General features: G+C 36.6%; 1 protein-coding gene across 1 annotated transcript in view; it reads left to right on the top strand.

Moving 5' to 3' along the window:
* Positions 1-19,259, top strand: part of VPS13B (vacuolar protein sorting 13 homolog B) — a 484,683-nt gene that overhangs the window by 318,274 nt on the left and 147,150 nt on the right. Inside the window, exons 32-33 of the mRNA XM_050892705.1 lie at positions 8,487-8,613; positions 10,291-10,434. Of these exons, the coding sequence (XP_050748662.1) occupies positions 8,487-8,613; positions 10,291-10,434 (271 nt within the window). The remainder of the gene's footprint in view (positions 1-8,486; positions 8,614-10,290; positions 10,435-19,259) is intronic.

Raw genomic sequence — 19,259 nt, 5'->3', positions numbered from 1 at the left:
ATATGCATAAAAATAACTCCAGGGCTGAGACTTCAGCTTCTCAGTCTACAAGCAATAGGAGGTTTGGGGGTTTTTTTCTTGTTTTTTAAACTTCTTTTGTTTGTATTTTTACAAAGCTTGAGTAAAACCAGCTTAGACATTTCTAAGTTAGAGGAGGATAAAGGAGAACATTTCCTATTGGTTCTGAACTGTTTTTTGCACTTCTGTAACTAAAACCAGATGAATTTTGAGAATGAGATATTTCAACTGAGTCTCCCTTATTGTGTATTGTATGATACACGCACACAAAGCCCCGCCCTCTAGTTAAACATGGTTGAAAGATAAACCATGCATACACTTGTGTGGTATTTTAAAGTTTTCAAATATAAAATAGGGGGTTTTTAATTGGTAATTTGTGAAAATCTGAAATTTTTATTTTAATATACTTTTTTATACTTAAAAATTCATACAGGTGGTTTAAAACTAAATTTTTATAGACTGTATAGCAGTCAGAGTTCTCTTTTCAAACTGACAGGAATAAGGTCTGATGGCCAAGAGCAAGCTTTCGGAAGTAATTTTGTGGAATTAGAAGCATTTCTGCTAGAAGATGCCTGTTTGCCCACACATTTATTTATTTTCATTTAAAAGTCCTTTATATCTAATTCATGCGAAAACAATCCAAGTTTTATGAAATGCATGCATAATTTTGTGGTTCCTAAGATAAGATTCCTATCTGAATTGAGGGATGAGTTCCTAAAAGTCACGTAGAAAAACAGGCAGAATCTTAAGGAAAGATAAAAATTGAACTATTACTGGTTTAATTTTCAAAAAAAGGGGGGATGAGAGGACTCTTAGAGGTTTTTCTGAAAGTGAGGCAAGCTGTAGCAAAAGAAGCTACATGAGGATGGCACGCAGACTGAGCTTTGTAAGTGATGTATTGGTGCAAGACCAAGAGAGTGAATAAGCTCACTCTGGAGGAGTGCGTGCAGGAAAAAGATGTGATCAAGAATAAATTCCAGTTTATCATTGAAAAAGAGGGCAAGAAAAGCAGATCTAACCAAAGTAATGATAAAATCACAAGGAGTGACAGGAGTACAGATAAAAATTTAAATACAGTAATAGTATCTGTTCTTATTATTAAGACAAGATCTTATTATTAAAACAAGATCACCTGGTTCTTTCCTGTCTTTTAATGATTTATTTCTTTTTTTAACTACTATAATTCCATAGACAATTTTTCTTTTAAATTCTTAGCCTTGAAAAAATGTGTATGACCTTCTAGTTGGGCCTTGATGTTGGGCAAGTTGCCCATGAAGTTCTTTCTCACAAAACAACATAGGGCCACTGGCATTTCTTGAAAGATAAGATGACATTAATTTCCAAAGGACTTTTGGCCAATTCACAAGTTAAGCTAACATAGCAAAACCAGCCACTGAGGAATTGGCTTTCCTTTTCCTTCCCATTGGTGACTGAAATCATATTGCCAGCACGTTTTGATCTGAGCTTTATGGTTATAGATTTGGACAGGAAATTTGATAGATTTGGACAGGAAATTTGGTGGGATTCCTGAAAAGCTATTAAGATAAGAATAAGGGAAGCAGCTATTACAGATAATCTGAGTTCTCTCTCTTTTTTTTTTTTTTAACAACTGCTTGGACATTCTTCTTTTCCTCAGCAGACTTCCAAAAAAAAATTTTATTAGAATATATTTGACAAATAAGTATGTTTGTTTTGAAATTGCTTTTGAATGAATCTTCTACTTGGGTTTTAATTTAGATCAGTTGTAATTAAATACATTAGCTTTTTCTTTCTGGTATGCAATACAGTATTTTAATTCCAGCTTGAATTTGTTTAAAGAGAAAGTTGGTATGGGTGTTTTCTTGTCCTTTTGGCTTAAAATTTTACACATTTACTACAGTTTTTTTTCAGGATGTTAGCATTTTTGCTTTTTAGCTGGCAGTCAGTTTTGCTGCATCTGGGTTTATTTTGCGATCTGTGGAAGTGGTGTGCTGAGAACTGGAAGAACCTGCGTTGAACTCTGCCATCCGCTGAGATATTTCCAGCATGCACCAAGAGGGTGGCCGCATGGTGTTTTACATGGTGCTTAGTGTTTTCAGGGTGAAGTTTATCTTAAGATTTCCTGCAACTACCACAGAAGCTTTATTCTTTGACCTATTTGTGATACCATTTTCTTTTTTAATTCTTCAAGTTTCTTAGACATGTTTAACCTGGAACATAATGAATGATTTTTACTGAGTTATTTTAGGGTTAATTTCTTTGTTTGGTTTTAATATACTTCTGTTTGTTTTTACTTATGGTTTAGACCCAGTGTTATGGTTTATTAGGTTCACTGGGTTTTAAGATTCTTTTTTAAGATCCGTTTCCCTCATTTTTTAATTCTTAGGTGCTATGTGGTGCAATATAGAATCCAACCTATATCCAAGTATTTCATACAGTTACTTTACAGAAAACTTCAGCATAGATACCAGCCATTCATTTTACATTCCCGTTTCTAAAAACATTACTGTATTTTTTTAAAATAAAGTTGTAAAAATTCTGAAATAGATTATATTGTAATTTAGTCTACCGGGTTGAAATTTGGTCTTGTTTTAAAAATCTGCATGAAACCCAAATCACTCTAAATTAGATGATCTATGGATATCATAGAAACAAATATTTGAAAGCTTTTGACATACTTTATTGTTTAAATGCTTTAACAATCTTTACACAGAAAGTGAATCCTTCACATTTTCCCACCACTTTTTTGTGAGTTCAGTATTTGCTTTGAGACTGTGTTGAATATTTCAAGGTGTTTAGTGTAAAATTCTTCAAGAGGGGGTATTGTGAAGTGCTGGTGTGATGCCTCCTGTGCCTCTGCCGGTCACCCCAAGAAGAATGGGGGAACTGGATCGCTCTGGTAGGGTGGATGCCATCTCTGAGACAAAAAAGTCCAAATGCTGTGCTGTACTGAGGATCAGGGATCATAACTCTTTCCATTATGAAATGTTTATACTTCACTGTAGATGTTATAAGAAGCTCCCTAATGGTGTAATATATAAAAAGAATACTGGAAACAGTCAGACAGTTCTAATAAGGTTATGTACAAATGAAACCTGTCCACATTTATTCCCTTTACCAAACAGCATGTGGGGAACTGGGAGTACTTAACCAAAAGAAGTTTTCTTGATTGAAAACTGCTTTTTCAGCTTGCAGATCTCCTCCTCCCTCTCCCTCCTCTCAATGGAAAAAACAACAGCCCTGAAGGAAATAAAGAAATATATCCTCTCTTGAGGCCTCGCCCCCGTCCCTGTGCAATCCTTCTACAGCTCCCAGCAGCAACTTCTGCTTCCTGCAGCCTGAATAAACTCTGTTTAAAAAAAAAAAAAATTAATTGAGCTTAAAAGCATTACTTCTCTGTGTGGTAATGAATTGAGTGTGGCAATATACTGCATTACAGTTTTGTCCTTGGCATACCACCATCTGGAACAGCTCTCTGTGACTCTCATTGAGTACGTCAGGGAGCCAATGATCTGTTGTACAAAACTGAACAAAATACCACTCTTGCTTTGCAAGGATCCTCAGAAAGGTTTCCTGCAGATTTTCATTGAATAGTTTTCATTTTCATGCTTTTTTGGAAAGTTGAAGTGCAGCTTGCCAAGTTCTAATAAGGAAGACCAGAAAAAAGTGATCTGTAGATCCATGTGTAGGGAAGTAGGGGCATTCCCTGTGAATCCTTTGGAATAAAATGCAATACATTTGTATTCAGTACTGTATTTCAGTTCCTGTGTTTATTGTACCTGAAGTCGTGCTTGTATTCATACTGTACAAAGCCTTACTCAGTAAGATGGAGTATGTTATTTTCTTTATTAATCCACAGCAAAGAAATGTTGCACGGCATTCTTAATAAGATGAAAATTAGCTTTACTGAGGCATAATTATATAACAATAGTCATTCTGTACAGCCAGATGGTGTATGTTTGTTCATTGTCTGATTTTGGTCATTAGATAGTCCTCAGAATGTTGCTATGCTATTTCACTGTCTCGTGATGTGCCTTTGCAACACCTCAGAGAGCTGAAAGGATGTGAACTGTTCTGCCCACTGGGAGATGGAGGTCTGAGGCATGATGATGTCATTAGTAGTTAGATATCCTAATACATTTGTGGATCAATTGATTTATACAACTACATGGGAAACCTGAAATAGAAAAATCTTTCATAAGTCCTAAGTTAGCAACCTAACATCTTTGGTTTTGTGCCTCACGCTACTAAAGAACACTATTTGATTATGTGGCCTATTACATGCTAATACTTGGGTTTTTTGCTTTTTCAAGTCACAAAATTCTTTGTGAGGATTTATCTCTCTGTAGATAGTAAACTTACATGGCATAAATGAGCTCTTGATTGTCATTCCTGTGTTGAATGTATATGCGTTTCTCCCTGACCTATGTATCTTTTAAGTATATAAGGGCTCAAACTCTAGATTCAGTAAGGTATTATTAAGAAAAAAATTACAATTAAGAATAAGGCAAACATTTCCAAGTTTCACATCTAGGTTATGTTTAGCTCTTACTGGCCAGTATTTTCTGTTTGTTTCAATTAGGTTTTTCCACATAAGAAGGCTAAGTTATAGTCCTTGTGCATTTTCACAACTTATCCAGTCTCACATCATCGCACCTCCTTAATTAGTACAACATCATCTCTTTGGCAGTCCTTCTTCCTCGTATAAATTCAACATGCTTCTGAGTGGATGTAATCAAATACTGATGATTTGATTTGATGTAATCAAATGTTGTTGCTTTCATTACAAAATTCTGTTCTTCACATTTTTTTCTCTTCTTCCCACAACATTTTTTGTCATATTAATCATTAGATACGTCTTTGCTTTCAAGATACTTCCAGACTCCTATGTCTATCCATTTCCCCTTACGTGTCATCTGTCATTTACTTTGACACATCTACACTCACGGCTCATCAGACCTCATCATACCAGTTATCAGGGCTGCCGCATTTAATTTTCGAAGAAGCACTTTCTTGCTCACTCCTAGGCTAATCCATATGTTATAAAGGCATTTCCTGTGAACACTCACCACATTATTGCAATGTCTTCTTCCAAATCTTTCAAAAAAAAATTCATTTGTATTATACTGTAATATAAAAACTCAAGACAGCTTTCAGGTTGCCACTGTACAGATATCATTACTTATGGTGCTGTTAGTTGTTCCTTTTTACTTCCCTGTCTGCGGGTGTGTTTTTTCTTAAATTGTAAGCGTTTGAGGACAGAGACCACTTTCGTCCTGTGCTCTTACAATGTGAATCTGTGGTCCATAACTAGAGTTCATGTTATCGTGCAGATATAGCCCAAATTCAGCACTGAGTACAAGGCACCTCCAGGCCTTATCACAACTACTTTGCTGCCTTGTTGCTTTGCATTAGCATATGGTCTTTCAAATGTGCTGTACTTCTAAGTGTAGATGATCAACTGCTTTAACATCTCTAAAAGTACTAGCTTTTCCTTTTTTTTTTTTCCAAGACAAATATGTAACAGATGCATAAATGAACCATGGAATGAATGTGCTGCAGACATAGAGCCATCATTACGCTCTTCACAATCAAGTTTTTTCATAAGCTCATGTGGCGTACACCTGTGTTAAGTTAACGGTGCACTTAGGTGCAGCGTGGAAGACTTAATAATTCAAAGTGGAATTTGTTTCTTTGTTCCTTTTGTGCTCTTTCTCATATCCTCTCCCTTCATTATTTACTGTGCTCTGTTTGCCTTCTGTTTGTACTTACAATAATTTTGCTAATACTCGATTTGGCTGAGCTTCAAATTCACCAACTAGAAATGCGGAAAGTAGTAAGTAGAGCAGGACAGGGATACCACGTAAGGATGATTTAAAAAAAAATAAAAAAATCAGCAATCAATCTATATTATCAAAAAAGTCCTTTAAGATGCAGTGTACTGGCTATCTACTAGAATAACATTTGAAAATTAAGAAATGGGAATATGTATAAGCTGAAAAATAATTTGAACAATGATTGAAGAGAGCTAGTTGTGGGTTTGGGGTTCAACAAATAACTTGCTTTTACAGCTGTGTTTCATATATTGAAATCATACTTTACTAGCATTTTATGCCCCTTCAAGTGGAAGTTTTCTAGTGTATAGCTGTGTGTTCTTTCATAGAATTGTTCTACTACTTAGCTCTTTCATTTTCCTCTAAAACAAAGGCATTTCTTTCTCATCCTATTGAGAAGGGGGAATAGGAATTGGGTAGAAAGCCATCTGGTTTAAATTTAAAATGAAGGTGATGGCAGGGAGAGTAGCATTTGTAGAACTGGCAAAATCTAAGACAATTTTCTCAGTTGAAGATGTACGCTAACTGCTGATGGGTCTGCTTTCTAATTTGGGGATCTAATTAGACTAATCTTGCTTTAAAAACCATCATTAGAGATCAGCAGAGCTGCAGCTGACCAAAATGTTAAAGCTTTTAATGTAAGATGGTAGTTTTCTCACACTCACTAATTAGCTTGCTCTTAAGCATACTGCATACTACTCAGGGTAGCATTCAGCCTGCTCAGCAGTGTTTGTGATGGTCATTTGAAGCAAAAGTTTATTAGACTTGTGCTCAGTAAATACTAGCTCTGTGCTCTGTAGCATATGCTGTTAACTTCTGTATACTGTTGCTCTAAATACATTTAAAAACTTTAAGGCCTACCCACATCTGACAGTTTATATTCCGTTATAGATTGCCATGCTTTCTACATGTTTTGACGACACTTAAACAAATTGTTAGTAGAATTTGAAGCATGAAAATCAAAATAGTCTAAGCAGTAAATTGTCATCTATGGATTCTGAATCTTTTGAAGTTGACTGAATTACAGTCATGTTATGATATCTATTTAATTTCTTTTGTGGCCTAACTCTTGGCCTACAAACCATCAGCATTTGAGATTGTTTACTTTTCAACAGAATCCATTACCTTTACTAGACTATGTATATAGATACCCGTTCTTAATCAAGAGATTTAATTTTCTATTCCACATGTAGTCCAGAGGTTTCTGCATAGACAGGCATATAACCATATTGTTTAATGACATTAACGTAGATAACACTAGCTGATGGTAAGGACTAATTGTCTGATTGCACAGTTCATGTGTCTGGCTCACTTGTGTGATTTATGCTGATGTCTGAACTGCTGCATCTCCGTTACTGGAGATGGTGAGATTAAAGGTAATACAGGGATACCTAACTGACATGCAGATATATCTGAAGAGTTCTGCATAGATCTATTTTATTCTTCTATATGGCAGTGTAGTTCGGTCTTTTATATCGTGATAGATATTTGCTCAATTTAGTGTATAGTTTTAACTTGCACTGTTTCACAGTTGATAATTTTCTATTTTGTAAGCATAGGAAAATTTACCTTGGACCAATAACTTTTTGATGATTTTTAGAGTTCTCCTTAGTGAAATGCAGGTATTTAGCATTTCTATAAATGATAGGTAAAAAGAATTATCAAAAAACTATCTTGATGGGAGGGTTCTCCCAGGAATTTGAACTGTATCCTCTTTTAGGGGCTGAACGCCATCTTGATCTTGTTACTTCCCCCCCCCCGAATCAGAGGCTCTCAGATGGCATTTTGTGGCAATAGTTTATTTGACCTGACCCAGAAGATTCTGGCTATTTGGAATGTGTTGTCATAAGCTATTAGTGATCCATTTATAACAGAGTTGTGCCTCTAGGCTTAGTATTTGGTTAAAGGAAAAAAAAAAAAAAAAACACCCAGCTGGAAAACAAATGTAATTATCAAGTTTAATGGCACAAATATTCTTGGCAAGCAAATGCTGATATTTAGGTGAAAAGGTACCAAGAACAACCAGTGACAGAAGCAGTGGAGGAAGACTGACATCCCTCCATTTTCAAGGCATTTTAAACATCTTGGGCAATAGTTATTATAAATTTAATGTGCAAGCCCTAGAGTTTCATGGGATTTGCTAGTTTAATTGTTCATGTCTTTGATTTTTGTGTCAGTTATGTTGTTGTGTGCAGAATTTTTTCACCACAGAGTTTTAATGCATGAATTCAAATATTATGCAGGCTTCAGGACAGCTATTCATAAAGTGAAGGGCACCCACAGGCAAGTTTGAAAAATACTGATAATAAAGTTTGTATCTTTGTTCAAATGATTTTGTGTAGTTCATTAAACAGTAGAAGAAGCAATGATGTCAAATGTCAAACTTCTCTACCTGGAGATGGGTTGAAGAGTCAAATATTTAGGCATACTTTTTCTGCGAAATGAAGATAGAAGTCTGCCTTCAGGATTGGAATTAACATGATTTATAAAGATGATATTTCATGCTTATTGAGGTAGCAATCATATGCTGAAGTGGTATTGAAGCAGTTTTGTGCTACATGCTGGATATAAAGAAGAATATGAAAAGTTTTTGCCCCTAAACAATTTATAATGTCATTTCATCTTTTCTTTTTTCTTTTTTCTTTTTTTTTTTAGCATAAGGCGGCATCAGGAAAGGAGAGCAATTTTGACTCCAATTTTAACAGATTTCACAGTTCGAATAACTGCGGCTCCTGCGATTATTTTTACAAAAATTGATGCTGCAGAGAATTTACACCCAGAGGTTAGTACAAAATGTGAACAGAAATAGCATAACTTTTAATATGTGGATAATCTTAATATTTTACTGTTCCACCATTTGAAGTGTCCAGGTGTGTCTTCAAATACAGAGATCGCCAACTGAAAAAAAAAAAAAAGTCACTAGCTGAAATGTTCTTTCTCTGCTGGAGAAAGAATTTGTGTATCGCATTTGATATTAAAGGCAGTCTGTCCAGAGGTAGATAAGCCTGTTTGCAATTCAGAAAATGGGGATCTTTTAATGATTTCCAGCAATATTTTAAAAAGATTTGTGATCGAAAGGTGTTGAGAAGAGGTGCTATAGTACAACATTACAAAACATTGTATTCACAAGCTTCTCATAAAGAAGCCTGAGAATGCAATCTATACACTATCTATAACGAGAAAGTTGAGCTGAGTTCTTTTAGCCAGATTTTCAAGCCCACAGATTGCCACAAAGCATCCGCTCTCTAGCCATTACTGTGGGTACTTCAAGGTACTCCAGATTTAACAATCACTTTTACTGGTCTGTGGGCCAGCCTGTTAATGATTAGTCTTTGAAGCACGTTACACTTATTGGGTCACTTTTTGGCATTAGTTTGTAGCTCAAGAATTTAAAACATTTTATGTAGGGGAAATATCAGAAAGTTTTTGTCAGCTCACAAGGAGTATTTCTCGTAACAGCTACCTCCTGGAAAGAGCAAAACTAGTACAGGAGTGTAAAGGGTATTAGGTGTGTATTGCAACGTGCAGTAGTTGTACATTGTTGGAAAATGGGTATAGAAAGAAAAAATTGACAGCTTCATATTTTGTGTAAAGGGTCATCACAAGGGCAGATGGAAAATTATTTAATGTAAAAAAGAAATAGAAAGCTTAGGGGGTGGCTAGGATGCATAGAAGTTATTCAATTAAAAAAAAATCTCTGAGCTTTACTAATGCTTATGTTCAAGAATTTCAGTGGGTTTTGTACATACATTCTTCTTGTTATCTATTCCCTGGGTGACGTTTACTGATGAAGGGAGAGGTCTAGTTTAGATTATGAAGAACTTGAACATTGTGCAACCTTCTCATGAGAAGAGGCAGTACTTCCACTTAATAAGCAACCCTTCTGCATTGGTTCTGTTTTTCATTTCTTTATCACTTGCCAACAGTGGTGAAGAGCTTTTTTTGTGCTAGATAACACCAGTAAAACAGTGGCCATGCAGCTAGCTTTGCCAAGATATTAACAATGGTTTACAGGCAAAGAGAAATCAATTAGGTTGGTTATCAGTGAGTTCCAACACATGATTTCATTGTAAATCAAGCAGAGTTTATGTTAAAAAAAAAAAAAAAAAAAAGTGCATCCTTTTCTTGGAAGAAAAGGAGAATTGGAGTCATTGCCAAGGAAAAAAACAAAATCTGACAGTTCACTGTTTGATACTACCAAGAGATGGAAACAAGACCTCACACAGGAGGTGCTTTTCTTGCAAAATTTGTCTTGATAGTTATGCTGTTGAAAGCAAAGAATAAGCCGCCTCCTTGTTTAGAAGCATGAGACACCACTTTCTCCCCAAAAGACCAAATTAATACTATATACAATGTTGAAGCATTGACTACAGCAGAGAATCACAATACAATTATATAGAAGCTGAAAATTATTTCCCCAGTAGCTGTTATCTAGTATTTTCCCTTAATTTCTCCACAGGAAATTTTGGTGTGTGGTCATTCTTTGGAGGTGAATGTGACAACAAACCTGGATTTCTTCCTCAATGTGGCTCAAGTACAACTTCTTCAGCAGCTGGTACAAGCCAATATGGTTGGACTGGAACCTTCCAGTAGCACCACTGAGGTAGGTTTTTCCCTGGTTTGCAGCTGGTTTTTTGCAGCAGAGTACCATAGCTCTGATCAGGTGTTTGCATCATCTAGACAAAATTACGTAGGTAAATGAAATACGTGGTTTATTATTGTTTGTTTGGTCAGCTTTAAAATGCATTCTAATGTTGTTCTAACAATAGGTTGAGTGTTATTTTAACAAGAATATTATTCAGTAAATTAGGCTAAGGTGGTTCTGCAACCTCTTATGTACAAGGAGAATTATCTTATGTAAACGATGAAGGAAATCAGTTTTGAAGTAGGTTTTTGAGGTTGTTTGGCATTTAACTAACTTTTATTGAAGCTTTGGCATCTTCTTATGAGTTCACATACTACAATGTGCTTCACTAAAGCCAGTAAACTATAAAATTTTCTCTGTGCCTGGTAATCACTACTCACATTAACTGTCTTCACTCAAGTCCCTAGGATTCAATCCACCTCTGAATATTCTCATACTTCTTCAGTAAGAATTGTGATGGGTACATCCTGAAGGGTCCTTCATCTTCTGAACAATTAATCTCTCCTTTTTTCTGGAATCTTACAATGTTCAACAACCATCTCTTGAATTTGTCATTCTTCTTTACTTCTGGAAGTTGATACCTCAGTTTGCATTGAAGGCCAGTCACTAAGTGTGACAGACTTGTAAGTTTAAATTATTAAACTTCTGAGCTGATACAAAAAAAGACAGGAGAAAAGAAAGTGAAAACTTTGCCCTAAGAAAAAAATATGTATTTCTTATCTTCAAAACCAGGAATCTAGTCAGGCTGACAGCATGTTTAAGACCATAGAAATTAATATGTGACAAGGCGCTAATTCCACTGTAATGGCTGTTGGACCCATTGAGAAATCTTCACAAATAAGAACAAGAGTTAGTGAGATAGTTAAAGAGCAAGACACAATCAACTGTTCCTTTCCAAGAATCTGGCTAATGGGAGACCTGAAGAAACTTTTCTCCTTCCTCTCCTGAATCTCACGGATTCAGCGTGCATGTGAGTCTGGGTGGAAGCGAGGAATGCTCTAGAGCAGCCAAACTACTTATATTCCTCTCTCCTCACCCTGTCAAAACCCCAGAAGTTGTTTGTATCTGCTAATCTAGGCATCACATCACCCCCTGCTCCTATATCCCTTCCCAAGGATAGAGGGAAATAAAAGGTGTTGTTTCATCACCGTGTTGAAACATGAAAGATGTAGAGAAGAAATGCAGTGTATCTTTCTTGTGCTTGGATACTTTGCAGACGCAGGGCCTCTTTTGGAGATGAACATTATAAATAAGTATATATGGGAATATCTTCAATAAATAATTTGTGGAGCACTGTTTTCCCATTGTCAGTGGAATGGATAGAATCAGATGATTTGAATGGGTGCCAAGAATTTTAATTTTGAGTTGACGCTGTGCAGAAGTGCTGCATGACTGATGTGGACTGTACAAACTTAAAAGCAATTTACTACGGAATTTCAGAAAGCTTTTTGTTTACTACATCCCAAGATACCTGTTTGTTCTTCATTGTTGTCTCCCTTCCATTATTGAGGTCTCCTGTAGTGAGTAATGGGAATATTGCTGGTTCAAGGTGGTGTTTGCCTTCTCTTTAATAAGTTGTAGAACTATATCTTGATTTACTATACTGCAAATGTAAAATCCAATAGTTGGTTGCTTTTTGTCCAGTTCTTCCTTCAGTGTTCTGTAGTCTCACGTGCCTATATGAAGCCACCCCACTCTCTAATATATGCACAGTTATTATTATCCTCATGTTTCTCCTTTAGTCAGCAGAGAGAAACATAATACACCGATTGTATGCTGCTGTTTTCGTCTCAATGAATGAAGTCTGGAGCCTGCACATGGCTATTCATACTTCACACCTGCTAATTATTTCATTGCAAGAATCAAAACATAATTTAGGTTGGAAGACGCCTCTGGAGACCATTCTTTTGCTCAAAAGAACACTAATGTCAAAGCTTGATCAGGCTTTTCAGCGCATTTTTCAGCCAAATCTTTCTTTATCTCAAGGGAAGGAGGTTGAACTGCCCCTCTGGGTAATTGTCCTGTGCTTAACTACCCTTGCTCTGGAAAATTTTTGTCTTTATATTAATTCAGAATTTTGCCTGATAAAACTTTTAACCATTGCCTCTCAACATTTCACTATACATCTCCAAGAACAGTCTGACTTCATCTTCTTCATAACCCTGCTTTAGGTAGCTGGAAACAGCAATTTGATACCCCACCACCATCCTTAGCCTTCTCTTTTTCCATCTGAATAAACCTAGCTCTCTCACTCTCTCCTCATAAATCCTATGCTATAACCTGTTAACCCTCTTGATGGTCCTCTGCCCACTCAGGTTTGTCAATCTTTTTCTTCTACTATTGAGCTCAAAGCTAGAGACAGTATTTTAGATGTGGAATCACAAGTATCTAATAAAAGGAAATAGTCTCACCTCTGATCTACTGGCTGTGCTGTTGTTAATGCTGTCCAGTAAGTGCTTAGCCTTCAACACTACAGGGGCATGCTGCTATCACATGTTCAATTTGTTGTCCACTGGGACCCTTGGGTTCTTTTCTGCAAAGCTACTCTGTTGCAGTTGGCCTCCAGCCTGTATTTGGTTTGGGATTTTTCCATCTCAGGTGCAGGACTTTGCGTTTACCTTTGACCTTCATGAGGTTTCTGTTAAACCACTCCTCCATTTTGTCAATGTCCCTCTGAATGGCAGTCCTACCCCTCAGTGTATCAACAACTCTCCCAAGTTTGGTGTCATCTGTGAACTTTCTTTGGGTATGTTTTGTTTCATTGCCAAGGTCTTTAATATAGACATTAAACATGATCAAACCTTGAGGAATGTCAGTCTGTAACTAGAGTTCAGCTACACTTTGGAACAGTGGCCATTACTCTCTGATTTTAGTGGTCCGGTGTTGTTTTTACCCACCCTGTAGTCCACCCATTCAGTTCACACTTAACGGTTTGGATACAAGTCTGCTGTGGAAGACTCTGTCTAAACTTTGCTAAGGTCAAAGCAAGCGCCATCTAGTACTCTGTCCACAGAATCAATCATCTCATCATAGGAGGCAATCAGATTGTGGTAAGGCATGATTTGCCTTTTGGTAAATATATGTTGTTTATTCCCAAAAACTTTTTTGTCCTTCAAATGCCTGGAGCTGGCTTCTGTGAAAATGTGTTCTGTCACCTTCCCAGGGACTACAATGAGGCTATCAAGTAGTTCCCTGGATCCTTCTCCTTGCTCTTTTTGAAGATGGGCATGACATTTACTGTTTTCCAGATATCAAAGACTCTCCCAGACAACATGTCCTTTCACATATGATAAGGAGAATCCCAGAAGTGGCACTAGCCAGTTCCTCAAACACCTATGGATGTGTTCTGCCTGATATTTTAAGAGAAAAATTGTGCTGAAGTTATCCATCCTCCAAAGGCTTTCCTAAAGTATTGCAAATTACCTAGGCTGTTACGCAGGTCATAGTGATACACGGAACCTGTGCTCTGTTTCTCCTGCTGTGGTGTTCCTCTTGCATTTGCATTCAACACAGTCTTATTCAGCAAGACGATTCATTGAAAATAGCTTTAAGATGTTTTTTTCCCCACAGTGCCTATTTGCTTTGCAGATTTAGAGCTTCTGGTTCATAGCATTTGAGGATTTTCACCAATATTTCTATTAAATGCTTAAGCATGATTAACAGAAGAGTAGGAAGAAACAGAAGAAACTATCTTCTCCGTGGGAAAGTACAAAATGAAATGGAGAAACCAAGAATGTTTGCATTTCCAAATCAAAATGTATGAAACCTGTCTTCCAAACCTGCCCCAAGATAGCATGGCAGTGATTTTTTTTTAAGTTGAAAGGAATAGAACGTTTTTTAATAAATATTATTTTGGTATTTGTCCATTAATTTACACCACTGAACTGTTTGCATTAAGTACTTGTTCAGTTATTTTCAAGGGTATTCAGAACCTATGGACGTACAATGCTTCTCTTCAGGGACTCATGAATGAGTAACCAGACAATAAATGAAAGTATGTAAAAACAGTGCACACAGGCGTTCTCTGAATAGGAAAGGGGATAAAGGAATGCCTTGAATTTCTTGAGATAACTGACCGTAAGTGAAGTCCTTTTTTCTGCTAGAATAATGAAAAGATTGAGATACATTCTTGTCAAAGATTTTGTTGAGTATCTGTCAAAAAGTGTACTTCAATACTGAAAAATGAACTGTAACAGAAGCTGTAGGATTCAAGAGTTGCCTAAACATAGGAAGAGAACAAGAATGGTAAATTCTTCATGTTTTTTTATGTGTTGGTGCCACTTTAAAGACACTGCAGATGAAATATTGAAAGAACTCCTAGAAATGCATTTGAATTTTTACAGATCTGACCATGGACTACTGAAAGTTGCAAAAAATTCTTGTTTCCAAAGGTGTCCAGCTGATTGAAAATTCTGCATTGCTAGGAGGGATTTAGCCTTTTTAAAGAAAAAACAATCCAGCACATAGAATACACAAAATCATTGTTCAGACTTAGTGAAAAGGTTTAGGGAAATTTAACGTCTGAAGGGACTTTAGAGCGCTAGGGTTGGGAGACAAAAGGAAAGTTAGATTGGAACTCAGATTATGAATGGAATTTTGTATGACAGTGACTTAAGGCAATGAGTGTATTTGCTTGGCTTTCTGGAGGCACTCCCATTATTACTAATTAAGATAATAATCTAGATTGTGTATCTTTCCTGCAGGCAAGCTGTTCAACCACATTTAAAGATGTGGTGTTTAACCTGTTTTCAGGAAGCCATTTTTACAGTATGAGGCCTTATTTAAAGGAAGAGTCAGTAGTGGTGAATTGTGTATTCATCTCATTCTATTTGTTTCCTGTTAGTGTCTGTTCCAACACAGTTATGCATATGTGTATAGTTATGGTTGATTTGCTTTTTAGCATACAAAGCTTAAGGTAGGATAGAATCATGGAATAATTTAGGTTTGAAGGGACCTACAGAGTTCATATAGTCCAGGCCCCTGCTTACAGCAGGCCTAATTAGATCAGGTTGCTCTAGGGCTTCAGTCAAGTCTTGAATACCTCCAAAGATAGAAATTATACAGCCTCTCTGAGCAGCCTAGTTGACCACCCAAATGGTTAAAAAAAAAAAATTTAAAAATCCTAATATCTAATTGGAGTTTCTTGTGTTCCCACTTGTGTCCATTGCTTCTCATCCTATCACCAGGCATCTCTGAGAAGAGTCTGGCACCATCTTCTCTATGGACTGCAATCAGGTAGTTGTACACATGCCCATGGATGTCATCTCATTAAAGTTTTTGTCATCTTCTGATATTGCTGTCTTGATTTTGCAACCATCTTGGTTGCCCTCTGTCGAACTCAGTTGACATTTTTCTTGTACTGTGAGGACCAAAACTGGACACAGTATTCCAGATGTGATCTCACGAGTGCTGAGTAAAGGGCAATAATTACTTCCCTCAGTCTACTGACCATGCTTCTGCCAATACAGTCCAAGATGCTGCTGGCCACCTTTGCTGCCCAGACACATCACTGTCTCATGTCCACCAGGACTGCTCTGCAACCAGCTTGTATCATTGCTGAGGTTCTTCCTTCCCAGGTACAGGACTTCACGTTTCTCCTCGTTTAACATCCTCAGGTTCCTGGTTGGCCCATTCATCTACCCTGTCTAGGTCCCTGCGGATAGCAACCCTGCCCTTGCACATATTCACTGCTGCCCATTAATCAATACCCTCTGAGCTCAATCATTCAGCTAGTTTTATATCCATCTGGTAGTTCACCCATCCAGACTGTAATGTCCAAACTTAGATACAAGAATATTGTGGAAGTGTTAAAAGGCTTGCGAAAGTTGAGGTAAATGACATCCACTGCCCTACCCTTGTCTACAGATCCAGCCATTTTATCATAGAAGGTAGTAGGGTAATCTGATAGATACCTGCTTTGTGGATTCTGAGGAAGGGCAAAGCATGTTAGTCAGAAGCATTGCTTTGTTCATCTTAGCTTTGTCATGTAGCTGTGTTCATCTTTTTTGATACTTAGCAATGCTTTGCATTTTTTCAGAGCCAATAGTTTCTACTGCTTGTGGTAAATGTCCAAGTAAAAACTACGAATATATAAAGCTTGTCTCTCTTTCTGCTTCTCTCTAGCGCTCTTTCTGTAGGCCTCCCTGCTGATTCTTTCTCCAGCAAGGTGAGCACTCAAGGGTCCCAGCTATGTGGGTTGATGACAGGTCTTCCAACAAGCAGCCCTTTGAAGCTAGTCAGTATTCCAAAGAAAAGAGAACAAAATATTTGGGGATTCTGGGTATGATTTATGGGGTAGGGGGTGGATCATGAGAATCAAATGCATACACCTTGGCTGCAAGATGAATGTTTTGTAGCTGTGAAGCCACAAATATTTGATAAGTGCAAACATCAAGGTTGAAGTAGAATCATCTAGAATTGTATAAAGAATTATAGAGATATAGAAGGAGTTATATAATTAAAAATGAAAGGAAACATTATTCAAGTTTGGATAATAGAAAAATCTTATTTTGTGTAGAACACTGCCAAGGGACATGACAAAAAGATGTTGAGTCTTGTCATGTGATGTCACGTCACTGATTTTTCGTATCAGGGGAAGAGTACCTGCTGTGGTTTTATGATTGAACTGGTTCTAATATTATAATCTCTAACTAATCGTAACAGCCCCCTATCAATTTCTAATTTATGTGATTTTGAGTTCAGTAAATTCTATTCATCTGCCTTGGATTTCAAAAAATAAGCCACACTTAGTTAAAATGGCAAAAATTAGTGAATTGCATTCTCTGAAGCCTAAAAATCATTAAGCAGGTAAATCTCTTTTTATTAGATAAAGAGGAACTTCAGTGTATTAAGACTGCCTGGGCCATGTGTATTTACCAACAGTAATTAGTTTCGTTATTCATTAATATTAAGTAATCATCATATTAAGTCTACTTTAAAAACAACCAGCTATAAAGAATAACACATGACTATTTTTGAAACCAGTGTTTTCAAGCAAGTTAAATATTTATACTTTTTAACAAAATAAAAAACATATTTTAAGGGGGCAGGGATGAACCACATCATTAAGAAAGCCAGAGATGGGGATGCTCTTTGATCTATGTATGTATTCTGCCCAGTATGCCACAGAAAAAACCCACCCTTAAGTCATAAAGCTAATATAACATTCTTTCCTTCTCCCAGTCTCCTGACTCCACTCTTTCTTCTTGGTCTCCTACAGTCTACTTTGTTTCAGAAATCCACACATAAGTGTCTTAACTTCCAGTAATCTTGACCTGACTCACTCATGATATTCATATGCAGTTCTCCAGTCTTTTTCGTTGTGCAGAGTTGCTCTGTTTTAGAAATTAAGTATAAAAGCAAGAATAAATGTGGTTTTGTGTCTTCTGAAATTATTTGAAGACTTGTCCTATTTCTCACACAGGAAGAAAAATTCTTCAGAATATCATGATACCTTCTGCAGGTTTTTTTTCTTAATTTAAAAGGCTATAGTAAAGAAACAGATCTGAAGATTTTCTTTGCTCGATGGTTTCGCTGGCAGATTTGCTTTTGTTCAAAATCAGTTGGGTTTTTCCTGGATCATCTTTTGGCAGGGATGGCATACTTACTCCTTTTGTACCATATTATCCTGGGGTTTTTTGTTTTGTTAAGTCTAGAAAGCACCATTATAAATTTCTAGCTTTGTAGTCTTGTTTTTGTAAGTACCCTAAATTTTCACAAGTACTTCCTGCGACAAATTCATCAATATTTTTGAACTTACTGCACAGAATGTAGAAAGGAATTAATACAAAGATTTCAGACCCATTACTTACCATTGGTAAGTATGTACTTACCATTACAAATGATTGACATTACTAGATAAATATAATTGATATTTGAGGCACATGATATAGTAATGGCCATAGTGGCTTAAACTGAGGCTCATTTATTTAGCCCTACATTAGCACATGACTTGGAAACAATATAAGAACAGATACATTAATTACACATACCTACAATATTTTCCCAGCTGTAATGTAGTATTTGCAGCTCAGGCATTTGCAGAGATAGTGATGATGTCTATGTACTTGATAGTCTTCAGTGTTTTTTTCTCATGGATTTGTCCAGTTGCCTTTGAAACTCATCTAATCTTTCATCATCTGCAATAAACTGTGATAAGGAGTTCCACAGCTAACTATATGCAGTAGGAATGCTACCACTCACTTTTTTTTTTTGGTGACACACCACTACCCACTTTTTTTAATTTCTTTTTACTTATCTTGCATCAAGTTCTTATCTTAGAGAAAAAAAAGATATTTCTTAGTCACCATCTCTGGGCCATTTTATCTTACGTGCTTGGATCATACACTGTTTTCAGTGCCTCTCTTCTTCCAGGTTGAAGAATCCTAGGGCTTTTTAGCCAGTGTTCAAGATACAGACAGACACACATGGATTTATATGTTGGCACAGTGGTGTTCTCCCTTTTGTTCCATCTCCCTTTCCTGTAATTCTTGATAAGAGAATTGGGGTTTTGTCACTGCTACTGATCCTTTTCCTTTTCCTGCTACCTGACCCTTTCATAGAACTGTGTGTAATAAGGTTAAGAACTTGTTTTTAGGTGACAATAGTCGACTTGGGGGCCATCTTTTTATATTCCTTTTAGGTTTTTTTTTTTCCTGCTTGCATCACTTTACATTTACCTATATTGTATTTAATCTATTTTATTGCCCTGTCGTTCAGCATGCTAGGGTATTTGGTTCTTCACGGCTGGCCCTTTCGTTATTACCCTGAATAAGTTAATATAC

The sequence above is a fragment of the Gymnogyps californianus genome, chromosome 2, assembly GCF_018139145.2.
Source record: "Gymnogyps californianus isolate 813 chromosome 2, ASM1813914v2, whole genome shotgun sequence".
NCBI classification, from domain to species: Eukaryota; Metazoa; Chordata; class Aves; order Accipitriformes; family Cathartidae; genus Gymnogyps; species Gymnogyps californianus.
Note: the sequence above shows the minus strand (reverse complement) of the source record. Positions and strands in the feature narration are given on the sequence as shown.